This window comes from Micromys minutus (genome assembly GCF_963924665.1).
Source record: "Micromys minutus genome assembly, chromosome: 30".
In the NCBI taxonomy this organism is placed as follows: Eukaryota; Metazoa; Chordata; class Mammalia; order Rodentia; family Muridae; genus Micromys; species Micromys minutus.
In genome coordinates, this window is record NC_137965.1 from 31,797,879 (window position 1) to 31,822,003 (window position 24,125).

The 24,125-nt window shown below is 47.9% G+C and overlaps 2 protein-coding genes across 2 annotated transcripts; both read left to right on the top strand.

Moving 5' to 3' along the window:
- Window positions 1-4,484: 4,484 nt before the first annotated feature.
- On the top strand, window positions 4,485-5,870 carry IL11 (interleukin 11; the record flags this gene model as incomplete). Its single annotated transcript, XM_080941495.1, has 3 exons — window positions 4,485-4,514; window positions 4,606-4,767; window positions 5,700-5,870. The coding sequence occupies 3 exons, from the start codon at window positions 4,485-4,487 to the stop codon at window positions 5,868-5,870; spliced, it is 363 nt and encodes a 120-aa protein (XP_080797621.1).
- A 2,159-nt stretch (window positions 5,871-8,029) lies between these two features.
- On the top strand, window positions 8,030-23,076 carry GARIN5B (golgi associated RAB2 interactor family member 5B; the record flags this gene model as incomplete). The annotated part of the gene is made up of 10 exons (XM_080941915.1): window positions 8,030-8,179; window positions 8,396-8,550; window positions 8,639-8,900; window positions 19,183-19,207; window positions 19,401-19,480; window positions 19,658-19,761; window positions 19,842-19,894; window positions 19,984-20,039; window positions 20,250-21,932; window positions 23,068-23,076. 10 exons carry the CDS (start codon window positions 8,030-8,032, stop codon window positions 23,074-23,076), a joined length of 2,577 nt encoding a protein of 858 aa, XP_080798041.1.
- Between the last annotated feature and the right edge of the window lie 1,049 nt (window positions 23,077-24,125).

A 24,125-nucleotide genomic window follows, 5' to 3' on the forward strand; every position in this document is an offset into this window, starting at 1 on the left:
CCAGACTCATAAACTTCCTCAAACGCAAGGCTCCCCAATTGTAGGACTTACATAAAAATGAGGGCTTAGTACCCTGGGTCTGAGGGAGGGGGGCTGGGGTCTGAACCCTGGTTCTGAAATAAGAAAGCAAGGCTCTGTGCTCTGGGCATGATGGAAGAGGGTTGGGTATCTGAGAGCCTGGGTCTGAGGGAGGAGGGCTGGGGTCTGAACCCTGGGTTTAAGGAATATGGGGAGATGGAAAGGTGGGGTGACTGTATGAGCTCTTGAATCTCAGTTGGGGAAGGGGCTGGCATTTGCAGTTCCTAGTACTGGCCAGGTCTGACCCCAGTCCTCTATCCCCTCAGACCAGCCCATTCCTTAAGCTGGTGGCCTGAGTCACCTTGGCTAGCCCCCATGGTCTGGGGGGCTACGTCAGCTCTCCCCTCACTGACGAAGTCTTGTGCCCCCCCCCCCGCTGACTCAGTCGGAAACAGGCCCCCTGAGGGGCGGAGACCCAGTGGTCAGAAGCCTGGGTCCTAGCAGGAGCAGGGGCTGAGGAGGGCCCCTGGGGGGCCCTCAAAGGGGTGGTGTGACAGACCAAGAAAGGGAGAGAAAGAGCTCTTACCTGAGGCGATGTGGTCATGTCCCACCATGGGGGGGCTGACCTCACCCCGTGTGGGATCTGAGCAGTTCTTCCCCCCCAGTGGTGAAAGATGAGGAGGGGAAGCCTCTGGCTGCCAGTCAGTCCAGAGCCAACCCCCACCCTACTCCCCCATCTCCAGCCAATGCAATGGGCCCAAAAGATGGGCATGGGTGGTCTACAAAGAGATTTTTAGCAGTTCATGTAACTGTCCTGTGTTCAGGCTATCCCCCTCTTGAGGAGGAGACGTCTGAGTTGATTTTGATGTTCCCTTCCCTTAAGGGGCTGAGAATTCTGAACCAATGGTAGTCATTCGTTGAACACGGTGTGTTTGGCTCTTACCTGGATAGACTATTATGTTTCCTTCTCTGAACGTGGCTTTGTCTAAGTTTCTCAAACCCACCCACTCATTTCTGCCATCTCTCCCAGTGACTGCCTGTGCCTCGGTATAGCTGATAAACTGTAACTGTGAGACCAGAAACAGTTCTCAGGTAGTAGTTTGCACAATACCTCTTCACTGTGGCATTTAGGGGTATGTGTGTATGTATAGTGGGTGGGTGTCTGTCAGAGGCCAGATGGGGATATTGGGGTTCTATCACTCATCCTTATGCTCTTGAGAAAGGGTCTCTCACTGAACCTGGAAGACAAGCCCTAGTGACCCCACTGTCTCCACCTCTCCACCCACAGGGCTGCAGTTTCACATGCTCAGCTTTGTATACAGCTGCTGTGGATTCCACTCAGACCTTCACGTTTGTGCAGCAAGCACTCTTAACCCCTGGCCTATGCATAGAAGATACTCTTATTAGCTCCATTTACAGAACTGGAAAGTCGGGCAATAATACAGCCAGAGACCTCTGTGGAGAACCTTTCTTTCTTTTGGTCCTCACCTTATCTCATGTAACCTGTCTCTCAGGTGACCCCATCTTTGGTACATTCTTCTGCAGCCTGCCTCTTCATTCCATGTCCGTACCCCCTTTTCCCTTGGAGGTCTCTGATTCTTTATTATATATGAGTACACTATTACTGTCCTCAGACACACCAGAAGAGGACATCCGATCTGATTACAGATGGCTGTGAGCCACCATGTGGTTGCTGGGAGTTGAACTCAGGACCTCTGGAAGAGCAGTCAGTGCTCTTAACCGATGAGCCATTGCTCCAGCCCCCCCCCCGCTTCTTTTTAAAAATAGGGTTTCAAGTAGCCCAGGTTAGCTTCAGTCTTACTGTGTAGCTAAGGATGACCTTGAACTTCTGAACCTCCGGGGTGCTGAGAGTGCAGGTGCGTACCAGTACCAGCGCTCTGCTGAGTTTCCCTGTCTCTTCATCTCAGAGACTAGGTATCTGTACGTCCTACTCTCCCCTTTCCTGTGCATCCGTCAGCCATCCTGGTGTTAGAGGTTCTCAACCGTCTCTGTCAATCGGATTCTCTCCCTCAGTTCCACCTCCTCAGGCCCCATCTCTCAGTGCTATCCTGCTCCATGCAGACCCCCCACCCACAGCCAGGCTCCACAGAGCTCTTGAGCCTTGTGTGTCTGTCCCAGCCCGTGGAGGTGGAGGGAGGGGACGCCAATGACCTCACCGGCCCCTCTCAGACCACCCCCCCTTCACTTTTCAACTTTTCCAACTTTTCCTTCCGTGCCCTCCTCCGAGTAAGGCGGTGTGAGCCCTGCTAGGCAGCCGGCTCGTCTGAATGGAAAAGGCAGGAGGGAGGGTGAGTCAGGATGTGTCAGGCCGCCCTCCCCTGCCGCCTGCCCCCCGCCCGCCCGCCCCGGCCCCCTATATAACCCCCCAGGCGTACACACTCCCTCACTGCCTGGCCCTTGCTGCTCACACTCACAAACTTCCCCTCCCCAGGCCGAGGCCCAGCTGACCCCCTGGGCTCCCCCGGCAGCGGACAGGGAAGGGTTAAAGGCCCCCCCCCGGCTCCCTGCCCCCTGCCCTGGGGAACCCCTGGCCTGTGGGGACATGAACTGTAAGTTGGTTCCAGTTCATGGGGTGAGGGGACAGGGTTGGGGGGAAAGGAGGAAAGGATTGAGGGATTGAGGGGGTGGGGAGGGTGGAAGGATGGGAAGCAGAGCAGGGACAGAGGAATAGAAGAGAGGAGTCAGACTGAGAGAAAGAAGAGTGAGAAAAGTGGGAGTTTTAGAAGAGATGGACAGAGAGAGAGAGAGAGAGAGAGAGAGAGAGAGAGAGAGAGAGAGAGAGAGAGAAGGCAAGGACAGTCAGACACTGACAGAGGGATAGATGCTGGGAGGTGATCCTTAAGGGCCCGGGTATCCCAAGGAGTCAGTGGGAATCAGGAACAGGGACAACCACGAAGTCCAACAGCGTGGCTCAGGAAGGAAACTGAGGCAGAGAATCCCATGAGGTTGAGAGCAAGCCCCAGAGAAAGGGGACCATGCAGGGGAGGCAGACGAAAGAGAGGTGCGGACAGAGAGCTTAAAGAGCCAGACAGATGCGCACCGGCTAGGGGACGGGTGCACCGACAGACGGCCGAGGAGGGGCTTGCGAAGGACTAGGCACAGCTAGAGGGGACCAGGGGGCGGGCTGGGGGTGTGATACTTGAGCTTGGCGGCCCGGGGGGCTCTGATTGGCTAGCTGTCTCAGAGGTGGGCGGGGCAGCTGGGGGATGGGCAGCCGGCACAGGAGCTGTCCTTAGCCCCTGAGCCCCGAACGCTGCTCGCCGGGTCTCCGGCCGCGTGCGTCCCTGAGCGCCTCTCAGACCAGGTGCGCCCAGGTCCTCCGCGACCCAACAACCCAGCCTTCTGCAGCCACCTTTGCGGGCATATGGGAGTGGGTCCAGGCGCCTTCCTGGAGAGGAACCCGTGTGTTCGGGTGTCAGATCCAATCTCAGGCTCCTACCCCTGTTCCCAGGTCGGCTCGGGCTCCCGGGGCAGGGGAGGGGGGCAGGTTCTGGCCTGTGCCTCCCCCCTCATGCCCCGCCCCGGGGCCCAGATTCCGGCGTCCGGGGGCGGACGGGAGACGCCCGGCCCGTCTACCCGCCCCGGGCCGCGTCTGCTCCGACGGGCGGGGCAGCCAGAGCCAGGGAGGGAGAGGGAAGCCCGCCCGGGTTCGGGCTTTGCGACCTGCCCCAGGGCGCCCCACCCTGAGACTCAAGACCTCCAGGTCCTCCTCCCTCAGAAGCAGGCGTTCAGGCTCCAGCCCTCCTCCCTCAGACCTAGGAGTCCAAACCTCAGCTCTCCTCCCTCAGAACCTGGAGTCCAGACTCTAGCCCTCTTTTTGCAGATCCAGGGTCCCGAGGCGCAGCGTCCCCTCTCTCAGACCCACAATCAAGGCTCCATCCATCTTCCTTCAGACTATAAGTCCAGACCTCAGTCCTTCAAAATCAAAATTCTGGACTCTAGCCTACCTACAACCCAGGTTATAGGCTCTAGCCCTTCGCCCTTCTTCCTCAGAGGCAGAAGACTCTAGACCCCAGCCCTACTTTTTAAAACCCAGAGTTTGCCCTGATTTCTCCCTTCTGTCCACAGGTGTTTGTCGCCTGGTCCTGGTGGTGCTGTGCCTCTGGCCAGATAGAGTCGTTGCCCCTGGACCACCAGCTGGCTCCCCTCGAGTCTCTTCAGACCCTCGTGCAGATCTGGACAGCGCTGTCCTCCTGACCCGATCCCTCCTGGCTGACACGCGGCAGCTAGCTGCACAGATGGTAGGAGACTGGAGGGACAGGGTATATGGAGTGACAGTCTCTTCTCTCTCTCTCTCTCTCTCTCTCTCTCTCTCTCTCTCTCTCTCTCTCTCGGGCACCTGACGAGGGGAGAACTTGGGGTTCCCATCACAGCTTCTTTCTCACCAGAGAGACAAATTCCCAGCTGATGGAGACCACAATCTGGACTCCCTACCTACCTTGGCCATGAGCGCTGGGACATTGGGGTCTTTGCAGGTAAGAGCTGGCTGATAGGGAGGACCGAAAGACTGATGGCAGAGGGGTCATGTGTGTTAACTGTTCCCTGATTTTCATTCTTCGTCCCCAGCTTCCTGGTGTGCTGACCAGGCTTCGAGTAGACTTGATGTCCTACCTCCGGCATGTACAATGGCTGCGCCGAGCAGGTGGTCCTTCCTTAAAGACTCTGGAGCCAGAGCTGGGTGCTCTGCAAGCCCGGCTGGAACGGCTGCTTCGTCGTTTACAGCTCTTGGTATATGCTCTGACTCTTCAGGCCTTTTACTTTCATTCTGACCCCTTTGGCCCTAAGAAACAACAGCCTGAGGTTTTGATTTCCTGCCCACCCAGACAGGTTTCTCGTGTAGCCCTGGCTGTCCTGGAACACTCCCTCTATAGACCAGGCTGGCCTTGAACTCAGAGCTCCACCTGCCTCTGCCTCCTGAGTGCTGGGATTAAAGGGGTGCACCACCACCACCCTGCTGGAATTTTGATTCTAACACCTCAGAATCCTAGACTGACTTTTGAATCCTAGTCCCCAGATCTGATCCCTGCAGATAAGATATCCAAGATCCTGTAACTGTGAGACCTTGAAGTCCCAAGACCCCAGAATCCTTCAGAGCAACTCTTAATTGATCCCCAAGGCTACAAGCTACCATAGTCCATTGTCTTGTGTCCCCCAAATCTCATCCCATGATTCTATGAAACCCAATCCTGACCACTCAAGACCCCCACCCTGAATCAGTGGGACCCAAATCTCGTGAGACTTGGAGGCCTAGGCCTTAAGATACCTAAAACTAAATCGCTAATACCCAAAGCCCCAGATCCCAGCCCTCCCACCCCCACCCCTACATCCTCACATCCCAAGAACCTAGTCCTGGTCCCTAAGATTAAAGATCCTGACTGAACCAGCCTTGATGCTCTCTGATCCCATTATAGATGGTTGGGAGCCACCATGTGGTTGGTAGGAATTGAACTCAGGACCTCTAGAAGAGAAGTCAGTGCTCTTAACCACTGAGCCATCTTTCCAGCCTTGCTTTTGTTTTTTTGTGAGACAGGATTTGTGTAGCCCAAACTGCCTTTCCTATATAGCCTTCAATCCTGGCCTTCTCCTCTGCTTCTCAAGTGCTGGGATTACAGATTTGAGCCCCAGACCTTGCCTTTTGCTAACTTTTCTCTCTTCAACAGATGTCTCGCCTAGCCTTGCCCCAGGCAACCCCAGACCAACCTGCTGTCCCCCTGGGCCCTCCTGCCTCAGCCTGGGCAAGCATCCGGGCAGCTCACGCCATCTTAGGAGGGCTGCACCTGACCTTGGACTGGGCCGTGCGGGGCCTGCTGTTGTTAAAGACTCGGCTGTAACCGGACTGAAAGCCACCATCTATACCGTCCTTTAAAGCCAGATCTTATTTATTTATTTATTTTGGTACTTGGAGGAGGGGCATGATGATTAGGGGCATGCCACACCCCAAACAACTGCCCCCCACTCAGCTAGATAAAGTCCTTCCAGGAGACCTGGGTGAGGGGGATCACCTGTGGCTTATTTATACTTATTTATTTAAAGAATTGGGGTGGGTGGGGTGGGTGCATCTGAGACCCTGAGGATCAGGGAACTGAGGCCCTGGGTTCTGGGGTCTTGATGAAGTCCATTCACAGTGTCTTTCTCACTTCCTACATTATTTATTAAACAATTACCTTTTATATTAAGAGGAGGAGGGAGGGGGTAAAAAGAAAGCCTGGGGTTTTATACCAAAATGTGAGTTTTTTGTGAGACAGAGAAGTGGGGAGGATTTAAATACATATCTCTTCAGAGGTTATTAGCAGGAATAAGCCACAGGGTTCTGAGTCGGAACTGGCACTCTAGCACAGGTCCTCCACAGACACCTACAGGACTCCAGAACATCACTGCATAACCAGCAGCACCTGTGTGGTGCAGAGCTGCAAAGTACAAGGCTGGTTGTTTCAGGAGATTCATGATGACAAATGGGAAACAACTCGGCTTTCTGGGGGTGAGCAGGGATGGATGGATGAAGCTAGGGACACACCCACAGGATGGAATATGAGCTCGCCAACCGTAAAAAAGCAACTTCCAGGCGAAGGATGCTTTAGATGTTGAACATCCCTATGACCCGGGAGCAGCAGCTGGTAGAACCACTCTTCCTCTACATGAGTATGGATTTTCTTGTCTTTCAAAATGGAAACACCAAAATGCTGACAACGGCTGCTCAGGGTTGGCAACAAGCTGGCACTGTGGGTGACTGTTACTGTTTGTGTTTTCCAGAGTTTTCACCATGACTGTATTCTGCATGGCACATTTACAAACAATAATAAACTATTTTTAGAGAGATGCTGTGCCCGTCTGCCTCACTCAGTGCATGTTTCACACACTCAGAAGGGACCAAGAAAACGGTTGTTTGGTCCTGGGCCACACCAAGCCCAATTTGTTTGTTTGTTTTTTTTTTTTTTTTTTTTTTTAAGAAGTTGTCCCAGAGTGGGAAAAAGTTGCTCTGTTTTACAAAAAAGAGGGAAACTGAGGCTCAAGGGGAGGAATTGCTTTCTGTAGGGTATTTTGACTTGGTTTTGAGTCTTTCTGTGTAGCTGTTTGGACCGGACCCCACAGAGATCTGACTGCCTCTGCCTCCTGAGCGCTGGAATTAAAATTGTGTGCCACTATGTCCAGCTTTGTTGCTAATATGGTCGCACAGGTAGTTGACCTTCTGTCATGGTACTAGGATTGAATCCAGGACCTTATGCCAAGTGAGCGAGCACTTGAACCCTCAACCACATTTCCAAATCCTTGGATTTATTTCCTATTAGTTTATTATTTTGAGACAGGGTATTGTTACATAGCCTAAGATGGTTTCAAACAAGATTTTCCAGCCACTTGTCCCTAGTGTTGGGATTGCAGCTGTGACTGTAATGTGGTCCTTTCTTTACAGTTCAGTGGATTCGAGAGTTACACACACACACACACACACACACACACACACACACGAGCCATTGGGAAACTGAGGCTCAGCATAGTGTTGGGTCTTTCTGAGTACGGAGGAGGGTCACTGGCAGACCTAGGCCTGTAACTCAAATCTTTGGTTTAATGATCTCTATAGAGGTTCGAACACAGATCCCTGGGGTGGTGGTGGGGTCTGTGTCATCACAATCTTGGGTCCAGGAGATGAGGATAGAGTTTTAAGTCACTTATCCCAGCCCTCAAAACACTCCATACCATATTCTGGAAGGCTGAGGCCCCTAGGCAGTTCCCAGGAAGCTGCCCCTGGTGTCTAATGAGGTCACAAAGCCCCTCTCAAAGCTTCTACTCACTGCCTAGTGCTGACTGCCTCTTCAGGGCCATGGCCATACCAGAGTCTCTCAGCCCTGGGGACACTCCACTTTCTGTCACTGCTGAGCTCCTGACATCCTTGAAGCCTAAGGGTCCAAAGCTGGTGGGCTGGGGTGGGGGTCAGGGCTCCACTAGGGCCAAGGATCCTTGAATCTATACACCCCCACCCACTGTTCTGGCAGCCATGTTAAGACGGCTATGGGACTTTTTAATTTCGCCTCCCCCGGAGCCTCCGAAGTGGGTCCCCATTCTTGGAGAGATGCAGAAGACCCTTGAGATGGCCGAGTACCTGCCCCTCCGCCCGCTGCCCATGTTCGAGAGTAACTTTACCCAGGTCCCCCAGCTCCCTATGCCCCCGGGGAATGGGGGAAGGAGGGTTGAGATACAGGAAGAGAGGGAAGCCTGGGCAGAGTGGGGTGAACAGGGATTTGGAATTTGAACTCCTGTAGGTAGACGGTGGGTTTGGAAAGAAAGGAGGCTCTCAGGTGAGGGATGCTGGAGCCATGCTGGAGAAAGAACTGGTCCCAGCTCTTCTCCATGGCTGCCCCAGGTGACCAACACAGGGACTCCTGCGTTATTGCACAACAAATCCAACAAGCTGACTATGGGTGTCGCCGCATCGTTGCCTGGCCTAGTGCTGCCTGACATTCTGTTGATTGCTCGGCCCCCCGAGGATCAGGAGTGCTCCAGTCTCATCCTAACCAGGTATGTCCTGGAACTCTAGCCTAGCTTACTCCGTCCATCCTTTCTATTGCACTAGCCACCCGGCTACCCTGTCTCCCACCTTCTGCAGGATGATCCCATTAAACCATGCCCGCCTCTACGTCCACGATCTGCCCACCTGGCGTCTGAAGCTGCGTCTGAAAACCGGCCGACACTATTTCCTGGCACTGGATGCCCCTGAACATGAGCTGGCCTTTCTGTTTGACCGCTGGATTCGCCTCATCAATATGCTCCATGATCCTGAATTATTACCCCGGGCACCAAAGACCTCCGACAACTCCCTGCAGGAAACGCCCCCGGAAGAAACTCCCGCCTCCACGTGGCACTTTCAGGTGAGGAGTCGATGAGCAAGGCCTGGAAACCGCCGTCCAGATTCCACAGAGAACAGGGGACCCATCCTAGAACTGGGTTTAAAGGGAGAGTCTGACCTCATGGGACCAAGGAAGAAAAGCTGGGGAGGAAGGTGCAGGCTGGGTAGTTGAGACAAAAATCATGGGGTGGAGAAAACAGTTGGTAAAGAGATTATTGTCTATGAACTATGAGAATTTGAGTTCAGTCCCTCAGAACACACATAAAAATGCTGTGTTGCCTAGCAGTGGTGACTCACGACTTTAATCTCAGCACTTGGGAGGCAGAGGCAGGTAGATCTCTGAGTTCCAGGGCAGCCTGGTTTTAAAAGAACAAGTTCAAGGACAGTCAAGGCTACACAGAGAAGCCTTGTCTCGAAAAACAAAAAACCCAAAACAAAAGGTTGGGCATATTGGCACATGCTTGTAATCCCGGTGCTGGGGAGGGAGAGACAGGTAGATTCCTGGCCTTGCCTGATTTACTTGGTAGAGTCCAGCCCAGTGAGAAAACTCTGTCTCAGAAGGAAACAAAAGCAAACAAAAAGGCAGACAGTTTCTGAGGAATGACAGGTGAGGTTGTCCCCTGGCCTCACATGCACAGACTTGCATACACAGATAGACACATATATGCCAAAAAAAAGTGGCCAGGAACCCAGGCACAGTGGTACACCACCTGGGAAATAAAGACAGGAGGTTCCTGTCCCAGCCTATGGGATGAACCGTATGAGGTGGGACACAGCCTTGGACAAAGGTCAAGACTGCTCATCTCTGCCCCGTAACTCTCTCTTACTATTTTGTGCTAACGAGCGCTGGTTTCTTTTCTCTTAGTATTTCGTGCTAAGGAGCACTGGCTTCTTACTAGTCTGTGGCTAAATGCCTCCTCTGGTTTCTGATAATAAACCCCTGCTGGCAGCAGCAGGAGATTAAGGGGAGAAAAAAGCATTATTGTTAGGGCTCTTTTCTCTCTGGCTCAAGGACCCTCTCTTGATCAGGCAAGAGTCCATGAACCAGAGAGAAAAGAAAGAAAATCATTTACACAGACAACACACAGGCACACACACTCATACATACACACCCTGGTCAGCCCTGACCACCTGTCTCATCAACTCATGCATTCTTACATTCATCAACTCATGCATTCTTACATACATACACATATACCTACACATGTATGTACATATGTATAGACAAACAGACATATACAAGTATACATTTGGTGGATGGGGCTGAGGCCCAATTGTCACACTTTATTCCTTCTCTCTGGCCTTCTTATACCTTCTTAGACAAAAGTTCTTTAGAAAATTACCTCATAGGGCTGGAAAGATGGTTCAGTGGTTAAGAACACTGATTGTTCTTCCAGAGGTCCTGAGTTCAATTCCCAGCAACCACATGGTGACTCACACCCATCTATAATGGGATCTGATGCCCTCTTTTGGTGTGTCTGAAGACAGCTACAGTGTGCTCATATAAATAAGATAAATAAATATTAAAACAAAAATTATACCAAAGACGACACGTTACAGCAGGGGGGTGACAGAAGGACATCAAGAATAAGTTCACAGCCACAGTCTCACGTGACCCTGCTCTATCAGAGTGCACACTTGTGGCTTCATCTTTGGACCTGACCCAGAATGAATGTTTTCCCTTGATCACAAATTGATCCCAAGCCTCTTTCTCTTTTTAGTGTAATTGTGGAAGCTCATTGCATTCCTTATTCTGCAGCCTTTACTTGCTATTCTAGGAGGAGGGGGCAAATTCTCTTCTCAATTCTAGTCTTATTACATCTTTCTAGCAAAACAGCTATGACTATCTCCTTAGGCTCTTCTTAAAATTATTTGAACCAAATCAGGGATTTTACAAAGTCATTAATTTATCTAAACAGCATTAATTTATTCATGAAAGTTCATCTTCATGTTGATCTGCAGGAAATCTGACCAATAGTGTGTGCTGATGCCTAGGGATCGTTAGGCTATGTAATAGTGACAGGAAAGCAGACCAGCAGTGAGAAGCAATCCTGGGGTAAAGTCTCTAAGGACCCTGCATCTAAGAGCTCACCCACCACAGGCCATGCAAAACAGTGGGCCACCTCCACAAACTTACTTGTGCGCCTTAAGATGTCTTCTGACATCTCTTCCCGTAAAATAAAATGAAGTGAAGTGTGATCTCTGTTGAGACTGTACAGCAGATCCGGATGATCAATAAGGTGATTAGAAAAAGAAGCAGCAGCAAATTAACCTCTAAACTCATAAAGAAACTCCACCGGGGATTTTCTTATAATATAATGCCACACGTGGTATTTGCATGTACTTATGAATATGTGTGAATACAGGAATAACTGATTCTTCTTTTTATTTATATGTGTATTTTTCTAAGAGTCTATGCATACTATTTAAGATGTCCATGGGGCAGAAGGGGCGTTGGATCATATGAAACGAGTCCCACGTGGCTGTGAGGGAAATTTTTTTCAAACAAATTTTTTTAACTGAATTAGAAAAATAACTAGTCAGTTCCTAGTAGTGATCTAAAATTGTAGAACTTGTTAATAGCAAGCTGCAATGAGTTCTAACACCTTGTAGATGTGTTTGTTTTAAGTCACAGGACAGAGGAGTAACACAAATCCATTTATAATTAGCATGGCAGGAATTTATCATACTGTCTTGATATTTTTAACCTGAGTCCCTATGTTAAAAATGGCTTTCTCTATTTGTCCAACCTTGATCAATTTTTGCCTAAATGACCAATGTCAAGGAAACATTTAGGGTGAAGGAATTTATATGGTTAGGGGGTGTGAACATATTGAATCAGAGAGGCAACTGAAGACAACATAGATCATTTAAAATAAGTGCATTGATAAATTTGTCTCCAAGAGAACGTTATCAACCAATTCCCATGTATACATAGCAGAATCCTCATACCAAAAATTAATAGGTAACAAAATATAAGTGGGAAAATATATATATGTGTGTGTGTATGTGTGTGTGTGTGTGTGTGTGTGTGTGTGTGTGTGAGAGAGAGAGAGAGAGAGAGAGAGAGAGAGAGAGAGAGAAACTTTAGGACTCATGGAAGAATCTGTATGGTTAGTCAAATAGCATTCTTATAGGAAATGTTACATAGAGACCCATATTTAGCAATTTTTATATCCCCTGTATCTCCTGGGTATCCAGTAGCAAAAGGTGGTGGAACAATACAGAATTAAGTCCATTAGGTGCATCAGGAGCCCTGTCCTCAGTGTCTTCTTTTGATGGGGTATCTGACACAGGTGGAGAGCCTGGAGATGTTGGCTGAGGTGGGCATGGAGGAATTGGCAGGCGTGGAACTCTCTGCCTCGAATCCATTGGGCAGCTCCTGGCACAATCAACTGGTTTGGCAACCATATAGTTCGTGAAAACATATAAACAGAGCTTCTCCCGGAATAAAACATCTCATCTTTTTTATTATCCAGTTTGTAGGTCTTTTTATCTTATTAGAGGGTTGGAGTAAATTTTATTTTGAAATATTAAAAAAGGAACTTATATTTTGTTTTTTAAAACATGGTAAGGAGATGAGTATTTATAATCTTATTTTGTAACTTAGATATATTGTGCCTTAAAGGTCTGGTGGGCTCATTCCATAATTGCCTGTCCCTGTGGACTCTAGGGACTGTCAATAGATGTGAGAAAGCAAAAGCCCAACACTGGTTTTTAAAGGCTTTGGTTTGGGAGCATAAACAGTGACATTGTCTATTTTTAAAGCCCTTGATATTTCTAAGATAATAAACTGTAAAACAAATGCTGTATGACTTCTTTGAAAGCTTCCCCAGGTTGGGCAGAGACATAAATAACATTGTAGGACTCCCTTTCGGGGACCCCCACTCGAGTCTCAGGACATGGGGTTACCCAATGAAACACAAGAGACCTTCTTGCTGCAAAAGCACGAGGTAGTTTAATGACGGAGTTCCGGGCCGATACATATCTCACGCAGGAGATAGAGGCATCGACCCTGAATTCAATTAGGGAGACATATTTATAGGGAAAATTACATAAACAGTTGGCAACAAGCACATAATAATTTCATTGGTTTATTCAAATTGGCACTCTCTGTCTGCTTTTGGATATGATTCAACTCTAGACCACTCTGTTTTGGGGCACACTGACCTTCATGCTAGTTTTTCTCAGGATTGCAAGGCCAGCCCAGAACTTATCAAGTCTAGCCGGTCTGGGTTTGGGCCATTTCTTTAAACGAGTTATTTTGTTCTTAGCCTTGAAGCATACTTGTCCTCAAAGCAGGGTCAGTGGGAGCTAACTTGAAATTTTAAATCTTTCAACGTGAGAATAATATCCTCACATACATGAATAAAGGCTAATTTTCCAAAAGACAAGACATGGGTAGTGTCATCTGACTTAAATCACAAGGACACAGGCGCATCAGGGGTTAATTCCCACGAGCCAGCAGTTCTTCAGGAATGCAAGAGCAACTTTGCAGGATGCAGTATTGCTCTGTCTTCATAGAAAAAGTAACAACTTTTGTCAAGGAACTGAATGCATCCTTACCTTCACGCACAGGACCAGGAGACACAGAATGAACTCAAGCATGTCCCATAAAGAAAAGGCAGTTTCTAGATCGAAGAAAGACTCTGAAAGTGGGGCTAGAAGAGTGGATCAGCTAGAAAACAGTGGAGCGGTTTCAAAAGGGCTTGTCCTTGTCCTTTAGTGGTTTTTGGTTTTGTTTTTAAAGACAATAATTATTGCTATTAGCTCTATTTGTGATGCAGAGGTTTGTTATGTGAGGAAAATTCTTTATGACTCTCAATAATTATGGTATCCCTGTCTGAGGGATACCATAGGACTGCGGGGTAATGAGGCTGATCTGGTTCTAAAAGTGTTAATGAAACTTTAGGCTTTGGAGGTAATTCAGCTGTAATTATTTGTTTTGTCATTTGAGCCAAACTCTGCCACTCCCTGTGGAACGTGGAGTAACAGCAGCTGGGCAATTCGCTGTTCTGAATAAAACTGAAACTTTTTTGGTAGGGAGCTCTTGATTTTTCTGGAAAAATCAGAATCAATTACACCAGGAACTGTATTTATTGCTTACCCTGAAGTGGAACTCTGACTTGCTACCGGTCCCAAGGTCCCTTCAGGAAAGGGGGCTGTAAGCTTCTGTGGGAAGACAAACCACAGGGGAGTCAGAGGTAAAGGCTGTTGTGGAGGCCGAACAGAGGCTCAGTCCTGTGCTGCCCCGGGTTGCCCTTTGAGGCTGTAGGTCCTTCATTGGCAAATGAATTGTTTGGCTGAGGATGTTGAATTACTCCCATTGTTTGAAGGGCTAGGAAGAGACTCCTTACCTAACTTCCCTGGTTGGGCAGGGTTTTTACATAGTTAAGAGTACAGTAGCATCAGATAAAGAGATTTCTTTCTATGAAAAAGCAAGTGGCATTCCTTTTGCCAGTGACATCCTGTCTGACAGTGAGCGCTCCTTGTCTGGACTTAAACTCTGAATGGGGCCAAGAGCATTAAAATTTCCTGGACCTCCTGCCCTACTGGGACATTGTTTGCTGATGTGTCCAGGCTTGCCTCATGAATAGCATTTGTGGGCTGTACCTGCTTGATTAAAGTTTTTTTCTCGATTAGTTAGATTCTGAGTAGTGCTCTGACTTTGTAAATCAGTTTAATGCCACACCTTGAAGATATGAAATAGCAACCTTGGCACATGCTTTAATAAAATCAGAAATGTTTTCAGATTTTTCAGTTATCCTTAAAAGAGACTGAAAAGTGGGCATAGTATTGTTTTAAAACAATATTTTATGTCTCAAAGCTGGGAAACTTTTTTTTTCTATTGACTGTGTCTGAGCAAGGGATTTCTCAAAAGTTCCCTTTGGTACTGTTTTGTGTCTTTCTCCTAAGTTTCCTTTTGTTACTCTTTTGCATTTCCTATGTTAGTTTCCCTCCTATTGCCAGTTACTGGAGACAATTCTCTATGAAGCAAACCTTTATATTTAACTTCCTATAGTGTGTGTGTGGCGGGGGGGAGAAATGCCTCCATCTAAGTAGGTTTTGGGTCATTTGAATCAAACCATAAGGAGTCGTCCACTGAGATGTTAGACTTTCTACAAGAGTCAGGGTATATGGCGAAGTGAAGTAGGCCCATATGCAGACCTACCTGTTTATTTCCTTAATTAATTGAAATGGCAGTGGCTCCCTCTAGGGATCCTTACCCCCTTTGTTTTTCTTACAATCACCAAATGCATACAACAGCAGCCAATCCCACAGGTCCCTTTTGGTTTCCTTACCTTTCTTAAGGTCTGCTGAGGAGGCCACTCAAGGTTATGACATTTTTTTTTTTTTTTTGTCTCCTTCTCCCAATTTAAATTCCTCCTCTGAGGTCAATTATTTTCTGGTCTGAATCATCCCTGTCCTTTTCTGTAAAACATGTCTTCCTTGGATTTTTATAAAGAGATAGAACATTGTTTTTAGATTCTAAATGAGATAATTACAAAGAAATTTCTTTTTTTTTTTTTAAGATTTATTTATTTATACGAATACGCTGCAGCTCTCTTCAGACGCCAGAAGAGGGCATCAGATCTCATTACAGATGGTGTGAGCCACCATGTGGTTGCTGGGAATTGAACTCAGAACCTCTGGAAGAGCAGTCAGAGTGGTCTTAACCGCTGAGCCATTTCTCCGGGACTCAAAGGAAATTCTTACACACACTGGAGGAAAAGGTCTTCAATGACTACTCATGCTTGCTTAAGCAGGGTTTCAATAGACATTCCGAAGGCATTTCTTTACCATTTACCAACATTCTTTGTATAACAGCTGTTTCCATTTACATCTGAAGGCTCTTGGTTTGGTAGCCAGGGGCTGACTGTATATGTTGGAGAAAATCAGCCAGTTGATCAGTGATATTAATTTTTTTAAGCATATGATTTTAGGTTGATGTCAAGGCGATACGTGATTGGACAGTAGAGAGTGGGGCAGGGACAAAGTTTTTGTAAGGCGGGGGGAGAGGAAGAAGGAAGGAGAATCAAGATGGAGCCAGAGGAGACGGATGTAGATCCAGGTGGTCTTAATTGGCGATAGGTAGATATGAATATTTTTAAGGATTTCTTGTAGGTCAAATTGTCTCATTTAGATGGGCAAATCTTTGTTAACTGGTTGTAAGTGTGTTGTGTAGATGGACTGTGGATTAAGAATGTAACATATAAATCTGATTGATAAATTATTGATTATTCAATCATGATTTTACTGGGCTGTGGGGAATGTGAGCAAAGTTCCCAGCTGGCAGAGAGAGCCGGGAGAGGGCAGCTGTAGAATGCTGAGGGCTAGTGTGGTGTGGAGCCACGCTGGAGTGGCCTGTGGAACATGATGCATATGTCAGGTGAAGTAACAACCCGCCAAGGGGACAGTGCGTGAAAGAGGCTGGTAGGGAGACAGCCAGAGTGCGCGGCTCTCTCGGATCCGTGCAGAGTGAGAACGTGGGAACCCATGGCCACCGACCCTTTTACTATTTACTGCAACAAATGATTAATCATTAAATCATCTTGTAGCCCTCTGCTGATGGTGGCAGGCAATCTGAACTCCAATTACGTACCCTCCTTAACCTGGCATTCCCTGTCTGAGGGCTTCGAAAGACTTAAGTGAGAATCCTATCCGTGTTAAGTTACCTTCCTTTGATTCCTGTTTGGGCACCGAAAAGATGCCAGGGACTTGCCCCCAGTGGCCTTTAGGATGAACGGTATGAGGTGGGACACAGCCTTGGACAAAGGTCAAGACTGCTCATCTCTGCCCTGTAACTCTCTCTGACTATTTTGTGCTAATGAGTGCTGGTTTCTTTTCTCTTACTATTTTGTGCTAACAAGTGCTGGCTTCTTACCAGTCTGTGGCTAAATGCCTCCTCTGGTTTCTAGTAATAAACTCTTGCTGGTAATAACAGGGAATTAAAAGAAAAAAGGGTTAATTGCTGGGTCTCTTTTCTCTCTGGCTCAAGGATCTCTCTTGGTCAGGCAAGAGGCTTGGAACCCATAAACTCTTCATGAACCAGAGAGAAAAGAAAGAAAATCATTTACACAGACAACACACACAGGCACACACACTCATACACACACACCCTGATTGAGCCTGACCACCTGTCTCATCAACTCTACGAGTGTTCATGCATTCTTACATACATACACATATACCTACACATGTATGTACATATGTATAGACAAACAGACATATACATGTATACATTTGGTGGATGGGGCTGAGCATTCCTTCCTTCTCTCTGGCCTTTTTTTTTCTTTTTAATTATTTTCATATTACTGGTCCTTTTTTATTATATACACACACACACACACACACACACACACACACACACACTGTAGTTGTTTTCAGAAACACTAGCACAGGACATCAGATTCTATTATAGATGGTTGTAAGCCACCATGTGGTTGCTGGGATTTGAACTTAGGACGTCTGGAAGAGCAGTCAGTGCTCTTAACTGCTGAGCCATCTCTCCAGCCCTCTGGCCTTCTTATACCTTCTTAGACAAAAGTTCTTTAGAAAATTACCTCATAGGGATGGAAAGATGGCTCAGTGGTTAAGAACACTGACTGTTCTTCCACAGGTCCTGAGTTCAATTCCCAGCAGTCACATGGCTTCTGACAGGCCTGTCACAAATTTAGGCTAGAGTCACTCCTCTCCTTACTGTATATGTGTGTGATCACACACGCATACTTGGATATGGGTTCTTTCCTACCATGTGGGTTCCAGGTGTCAAAACTCAGATCATCAGGCTTAGCTACAGGCGTCTTTACTTGCTGAGCCTCCTGACTAGTCTTTGGTCCCACTTCCCATTCTTGAGATGATTTCTCTTTTTTCCCCCAGTTTGAGATAGGGTTTCTTTATAAAACCCTGGCTGTTCTGAAACTTGCTCCATTGCTCCAAGGCTGGCCTTGAATTCAGAGATATGCCTGCCTCTGTCTCACAAGTGCTGGGATTAAAGGCATGTTCCACCACCACCTGACAAGTTTACAATTTTAATAAATAATAATTTCTAATTCTTAAAAAAAAAATAAAAGGTTTGGTGACTCATGCTTGTAATTCCCAAGACCTGGGACGTGGAAGCAGGTGGACTGCAATGAATGTGAAGTCAGTCTGGGCTATATAGTGAGTCTCAGGATATTATAGGTTAAAGAGAATCTGTTTCAAAATAAAACCCAAAAAACGAGCTGGAGAGGTTGTTCAATCCATAAGAAACTCCCCTTGAAAGTTCAAGAATCTAAACTTACACCCTCTCCAGAATTTACAAATGCTGGGTGTGAAGCATTTGCCTACAAGCATGGCCTGAATTGGATCTCCCCGGCAACGTGGTCGAAGGAGAAGGCCAGCTCCTAAAAGCTGTCTCCTGACTTCTAAGTATACAGCATGTGTACCTCCCCAAAATAAAAAGTAAATGTAATAAAAATTTTGAGGTGCTGGAAAGGTGGCTCAGTGCTTAAGAGCACATAGTGTTCTTGCAGAGGAATTATGGGTACTGAAAACCTACAGAGCAGTTCCCAACCCCCTGGAACTTGATCTAACAGCTCTGCCCTCCATTGGCACCCACGTTCATGAACAGACACAGAATTTTTAGAAAGTTTATTAGATGCTGGGTGTGGTAGTATACTTTTAATCCCAGGATTAGGGAGACAGAGCCAGAAGGATCCCTGTGTGCTCACCATACAGTGGTTCTGTGATCACACATGCATACAAATGCACATGCATACAAACATGCATACACATGAATCTGTACACATATGCAAATGTACACACATGTGCATCTTCATAGAAACACAGACATTAAAAAGAAAGAGGTGTGTGTGTGTGGCACATGCTTTAAATCCCAGCACTCAAGAAGCAGAGGCAGGATGGTCTTTGTGAGTTCAAGGACATCCTGGTTTATATAGCAAGCTCCAGAACATCCAGTACTATATAGACCCAGTATCAAAGGAAAGGAAAGAAGAAAGAAAAACAGAAGGTGCTAGAGAGATAGTCCAGTGTTTTAAGAGCATTTTAAGGGCATTTATTGCTCTTGCAGAAGACCTGGATTTGATTCCCAGCACAAACATGGCAGCTCACAAACATCTGTAACTCCAGTTCCAGAGGATCCAGTGTCCTGTTTGGTCTACACAAGCACCAGGTATAGACATGACATACATACATACATGCAGGTATTTATACATGCACATAAAAAATGAATAAACAAATCTTAAACCAAAATAGAATAAAAATAAGAAAAAGACCTCTGCAAATTGTCCCTCTGTCCACAGGCCCAGTCTCAAGGCAAATTTACAGGTGAGCCATCACTGTCAAAGGTTGGGCCATCTCTTCTTCTGCATGTCAGGTACCTTCCCTCAAAGCATGGGTGGGGTTCACACACGTTGGCAGGCTCTTCTGCCCTCCCTGGCTGAGCTCCCCGGTTCTCAGAGTCTGCCTGCGTGTCAGCACCACCTGAGGCCCTTGACCTTCCTCTCTTTGCCTCTCCCAGCTGAAGTTGCTGACCACACCTTTTCTTGTAAAATATTGTCTTCTCAAAAACCAAAGAAGACCAAGGTGAAGGTGACCAAGGTGAAGCAGCCAATGTGTCTGTGCACATGCATGTGTGTGTGTGGGGAGTGAGTGTTTTCCTGTGTGTGTGTGTGTGTGTGTGTGTGCATGTGTGAGTGCACGTGTGTGTTTGTATGTATGTGTTCCAGGGGCTGCCCAGACTGACTGACTGACTGTCTCCTCTCTGCCCATGAACAGCCAGCGAAGCGCATGCTGAGGTCCCAGGCTGTGGGTGACTCCGTGCCTCTCATCTGGTCACAACTGCGACCTTTTGAGGATCAGATGAAAGTCACAAAAAACAAGTAGGCAATGGGTTTTTGGCTGGTTGTGTTTAGGACCCTGGGTCAGATGTCACTAATGTCCCACTGCATTACTTCTGTAGGTCCTATCTAGATGTCTGCTCTGACAGACCTGCACCTCTAATCCATGTTTCTGGTATGAGCAATGCCCACCCTCTGCCACCATGAACCTGCTGTTGGGTTTGATCCCTTCTCAGAGGGCTCAGACTTCTTTCTGCCCTACAGACAAGGGCATCACCATCCGGACCATCTTCAGCATCATCTCTAAGACGATGAACCAGGACCACTGCAGTTCAAAGGCCAGCTGTTCATTAGGGGTTGGGGTCTAGCCTCCAGGGTTCAAGGGAGGAGGGCTGGGGCCTGGAGTCTAGAGTCCAGTAGAGAGAACTGGGATGCAGACTCCAGGGTCTGAGGAAGGAAGGTTGAAAGACAAGATTCCCAAGTCTTGTGCCTCCCCTAGTCCTGAACACACCCACCCCATCCGTGTACAGGCCCACAAGTCTGATTCTGAGAAAGACTCAGGGCGGAATAGTCTACTTGAGACTCCAACAAAGTGCATCTCTCGGAACAGCGCTGATTTGCCTGTCACAGTCTCTAATCACCTGGACACCCTCCTGTGGGCGCAAGACCTTGAAGATCTCATGGATACTGAATCAACCACACTATCTTCTTTGAACACATCTTACCCTCCTGCCTTCTATATCTTTCCTTCCAACCCCTCCTTTCTGAAGTCCAAAGACAAGGCCCTGCCCACAGGCTCAAAAGAACATGTGAAGCCACTGTCCTCTCACAAAGCTGCATCTGTCCCCATCGAATCAGGGAAAATGCCGTTCATTTTGGACCAGTCTAATAAGGTGCCAGCTAAGCCTGCTCTAGCTCGGATGGCCTCAGCCCTCCCCACTCGGCAGACCCCAGCTGCACAGTGGTCAAAATGGACACCTTCATCATCTAGGCGCTTCCACAAGTCTCAGCCTTCTGTTTCCCAGAAGACCCCAACCACCCCTCGACACCCCCAGAAGCCCCAAGTTGTAACTGCCCCTACCCAGAAAACTTTAACACCGAATCAGAAGCTTCTACAAGCACCTGCACATTCCCCGAAAGCTGTGCACCCCCCAAAGGACCATCTACTTGTAAATGCTACATCTCAGAAAGATCCAGCTGCCTGGTACCAGAACACTCTCAACTCAGGGGCAAAAGCCCCTGTGGATCCTAGTGTGTTAGAGGGAGGAGACATGCTTGAGAGAAAGACTGAAGGCAAACAGGAACCTGTGATGTTGGTGGGAGGGCAGAATACAAAGGTGGTAGACACGAGAACTATGTCCCTTCATCTGCCCTTAGCCACTACCAAGGAGCAGTCCAAGGAGATCTTGATTAGCAAAACCCAAGAGGTCACGCCGGAGGCCTTGAAGGGCAGGGAGAAGTTAGAGAACAGGGCCTACAAGATGGAGGAGGGGACAACTGTGAACTTGCCTGATCTAAAGTCCAAGGAGACAGAGATGCAGAAGTGGGTCTTGATGAAGGAGATGGCTGTTGAGGGCCCCTGCACAGACGACAATAGGCCCTTCTCTGAGGAGGGACTTGCCCTTGCCAAGATGATGATTATGGCCAACTCCAAACACCAGCACCTGAAGCCAGCTACTATCTCTCTGCCCTCCTCATTCTCTATGAATTCCAAGGTGTCTTCCATGTCTGTGTTGGCCAATTTGCCCTTTAACACCAGCCAGATGACCTTTCCAGAGGGGACACAAGTAGTGGTCATGGAACAATCAGGGTCCCATACTAAAGTGAACAAGGAGAACACACAACACCAGATGAAGAGGAAGCCACCTGAGGGCTTGCTGAGTACTTCCCAGCAACCCATATGTGAGGTGCAGAAGACTTCCATGTCTGTTTTTGATAGCTTAAAGATGCCTGCGACTTCTGTGTGCACCACCATGCCCTCTTTCACCTTCACAATATCCCCCACATCTGAGACGGAGAGATCAGTCAAGGGGCCCCAAAAGCCTGTAGTAAAACACCAAGGACACAAGACACAACCACAGCATCCTCCTTTGGTGGTGACAGAGTCAACCTCAGGAATTCTCCTTCCTGTGATTTTGCGAACTGAGAAAAAGGGGAAAATGGCCACCAGAGCTGAGGTGCCAGTGAAGAAATCTGGTGCCCATCATACTCAGGTATTTGGGAATAGTGTTTGGCATCCACTCCTGGGGGAGGGGTGGGGGTGCTGGGGAGAAGGAGCAGGCTTTCAGGACTGGACTCAAGGCATTTTGTATTCTAACTACAGACCTTAATTAACACTGAGCCAAACCACTAGATTAGAGATGGGTCAGATATGAAGTGTTGGCTGTGTGGCAGATAATGCTCTAAGTATTGGGGGTACAGCACCCAACAATCAGGCTGGCAGAAGCAGAAGTTGCTGCTTGGCATCTAGTGACAAGGGATAAGGCATGTTGCTAAACATTTACAATGCAGAGGGTAGAACCCATTACAGTACAGTGGCCTAAGGTGGCCTCAGCCTTGGAGCTGGGGGTCATTTGTGTAAAGACATGAAAGAGGGGGCTCAGATTACAGGGTACTTACCTCGCATGTACAAAGCCCTGGGCTTAAACCACCCAACACTGAGTGAAACTAGTAGCCACTGGATGTGTATGGTGGTGGGTGGTGCAGCAGAGACACAGAAACTGCAGACAAGTTTAAGGACTTTGGCTCTGAGCAAGCTGAAGGCTTGGGGCCAGAAGAATAGTTAGAACTGATTTATGTGAAAAGTGCTCTCCTTGCTGGAGTCCAGAATGTGTGCGGGGGGGGGGGGGGGTTAAAGGAGGGAAGATGGCAACCTGAACCAGAGAAGCCTTGGATTCCTCGGACACTTTGAAGGGTAACAGGATGTCTCATTGATCATGCACGTGATGCTTAAAGAGTCACCTGTTAGTCACTTTTCTCTACACTGTGACAAAATCCTGAACAAAAGGAGGAAATGGTTCATTCTGGTGCACAGTTAGAGACAATCCATCACGAATGGGGGGAAACTATGCACTTATTTCTCTGTACACACGTGACAGTATGTGTGTGCTGGCCTGTGCATGCACACGTGGAAGACAGAAGTCACTTCCAGGTGTCTTCCTCTGTGGCATTCCCCCTTTATCCTTTGAGAGAGTCTCTCACTGATTTAGGGCTTGCTGTTTGGGGCTGGAATGACTGGCCCTGGGCATCTGCCTGGTTCCAACCCCCCTGTGCTGGACTTACAGGTCTGGACCAATAGATATATGGGTTCTAGGGTCCCAAGGTCATCTCCTCCTGTTTTCATTACAGGCAGTTTAACCACTGAGTGTCTCCTCAGTCCTGGTTTCTCATTTTATCAACCTGGCACTAAGACAGTAAAATAGTCTCACTACATCGAGAATGGGCCTTCCCACCCCATTAACTCCAGAAGTTTGTCTCCTAGATGATTCTGGATAGTGTTAAGTTGATAATACTAACCACCCATGAAGATGAGGGTCATTGGGATGTTTAATGATGCAGAGACCCTCAGAATGAAAAGACCACAGGCAGCAGTGGGGCAAGAGAGAGAAAGAAGGACTCGGGGCAGTTCTGAGATGACTGGGGAGGATGTGTGAGCCTACAATTCAGGAGAAGTAATTTGGGTGAGACTGTGAGATGCAAGGGGGTTTTCAGCAGGAAATATGAAGAAGAGACAAAGGGAATGGGGATATAGCTCAGTTGATAGAGTGCTTGCTTGCCTAGCAGGCAGGCAGGAGGTCCCTGGATTTGATCCTGGCACCAAATAGAACTGGGTGTGGCAGTTCACACTCTGGTCCTCGAACTTGAAAAGTAGAGGCATGAGGATCATGAGCTCAGAGTCACCTTTGGCTGTGTATCAATATTGAGGCCAGCCTGGACTATAAGGTGACCCTATGTCAAACGATGAAGAGCCCTTGAGATGCTTCAGTGGATAAAAATGTTTGCTGTCAAGACCGACAGCCGGAGTTCCATGAGGTAGAGAGAGTGTGCAAACTGTCACAATGGTCCTCTGATCTCCGCAGGCACCTCTGGTATGCCACCCCTCTCTCCCTTTAATGCCAGCACTTGGGAAACAGAAGCAGGTGGATCTCTTAAGTTTGAGACTGTTCTGATCTACAGAACCAGGTCCAAGCCAATTTTCAGTCCATTGGGAGACTTTGCCTCAAGGGGGAGCAAAACAAAAATAAAAACACTGTCATATACCAAGTGAAAGGAACCAAATAGCTAACCAAATAAGATATGTCTATGGAAATGTCCAGATATCCATAGAGACAGATAGTAGATGGTGGTTTAAAACAGTTTGGAGATGGAGGAATGGGGAATTACTAATGTGTTGGGGGGGGGGGTGA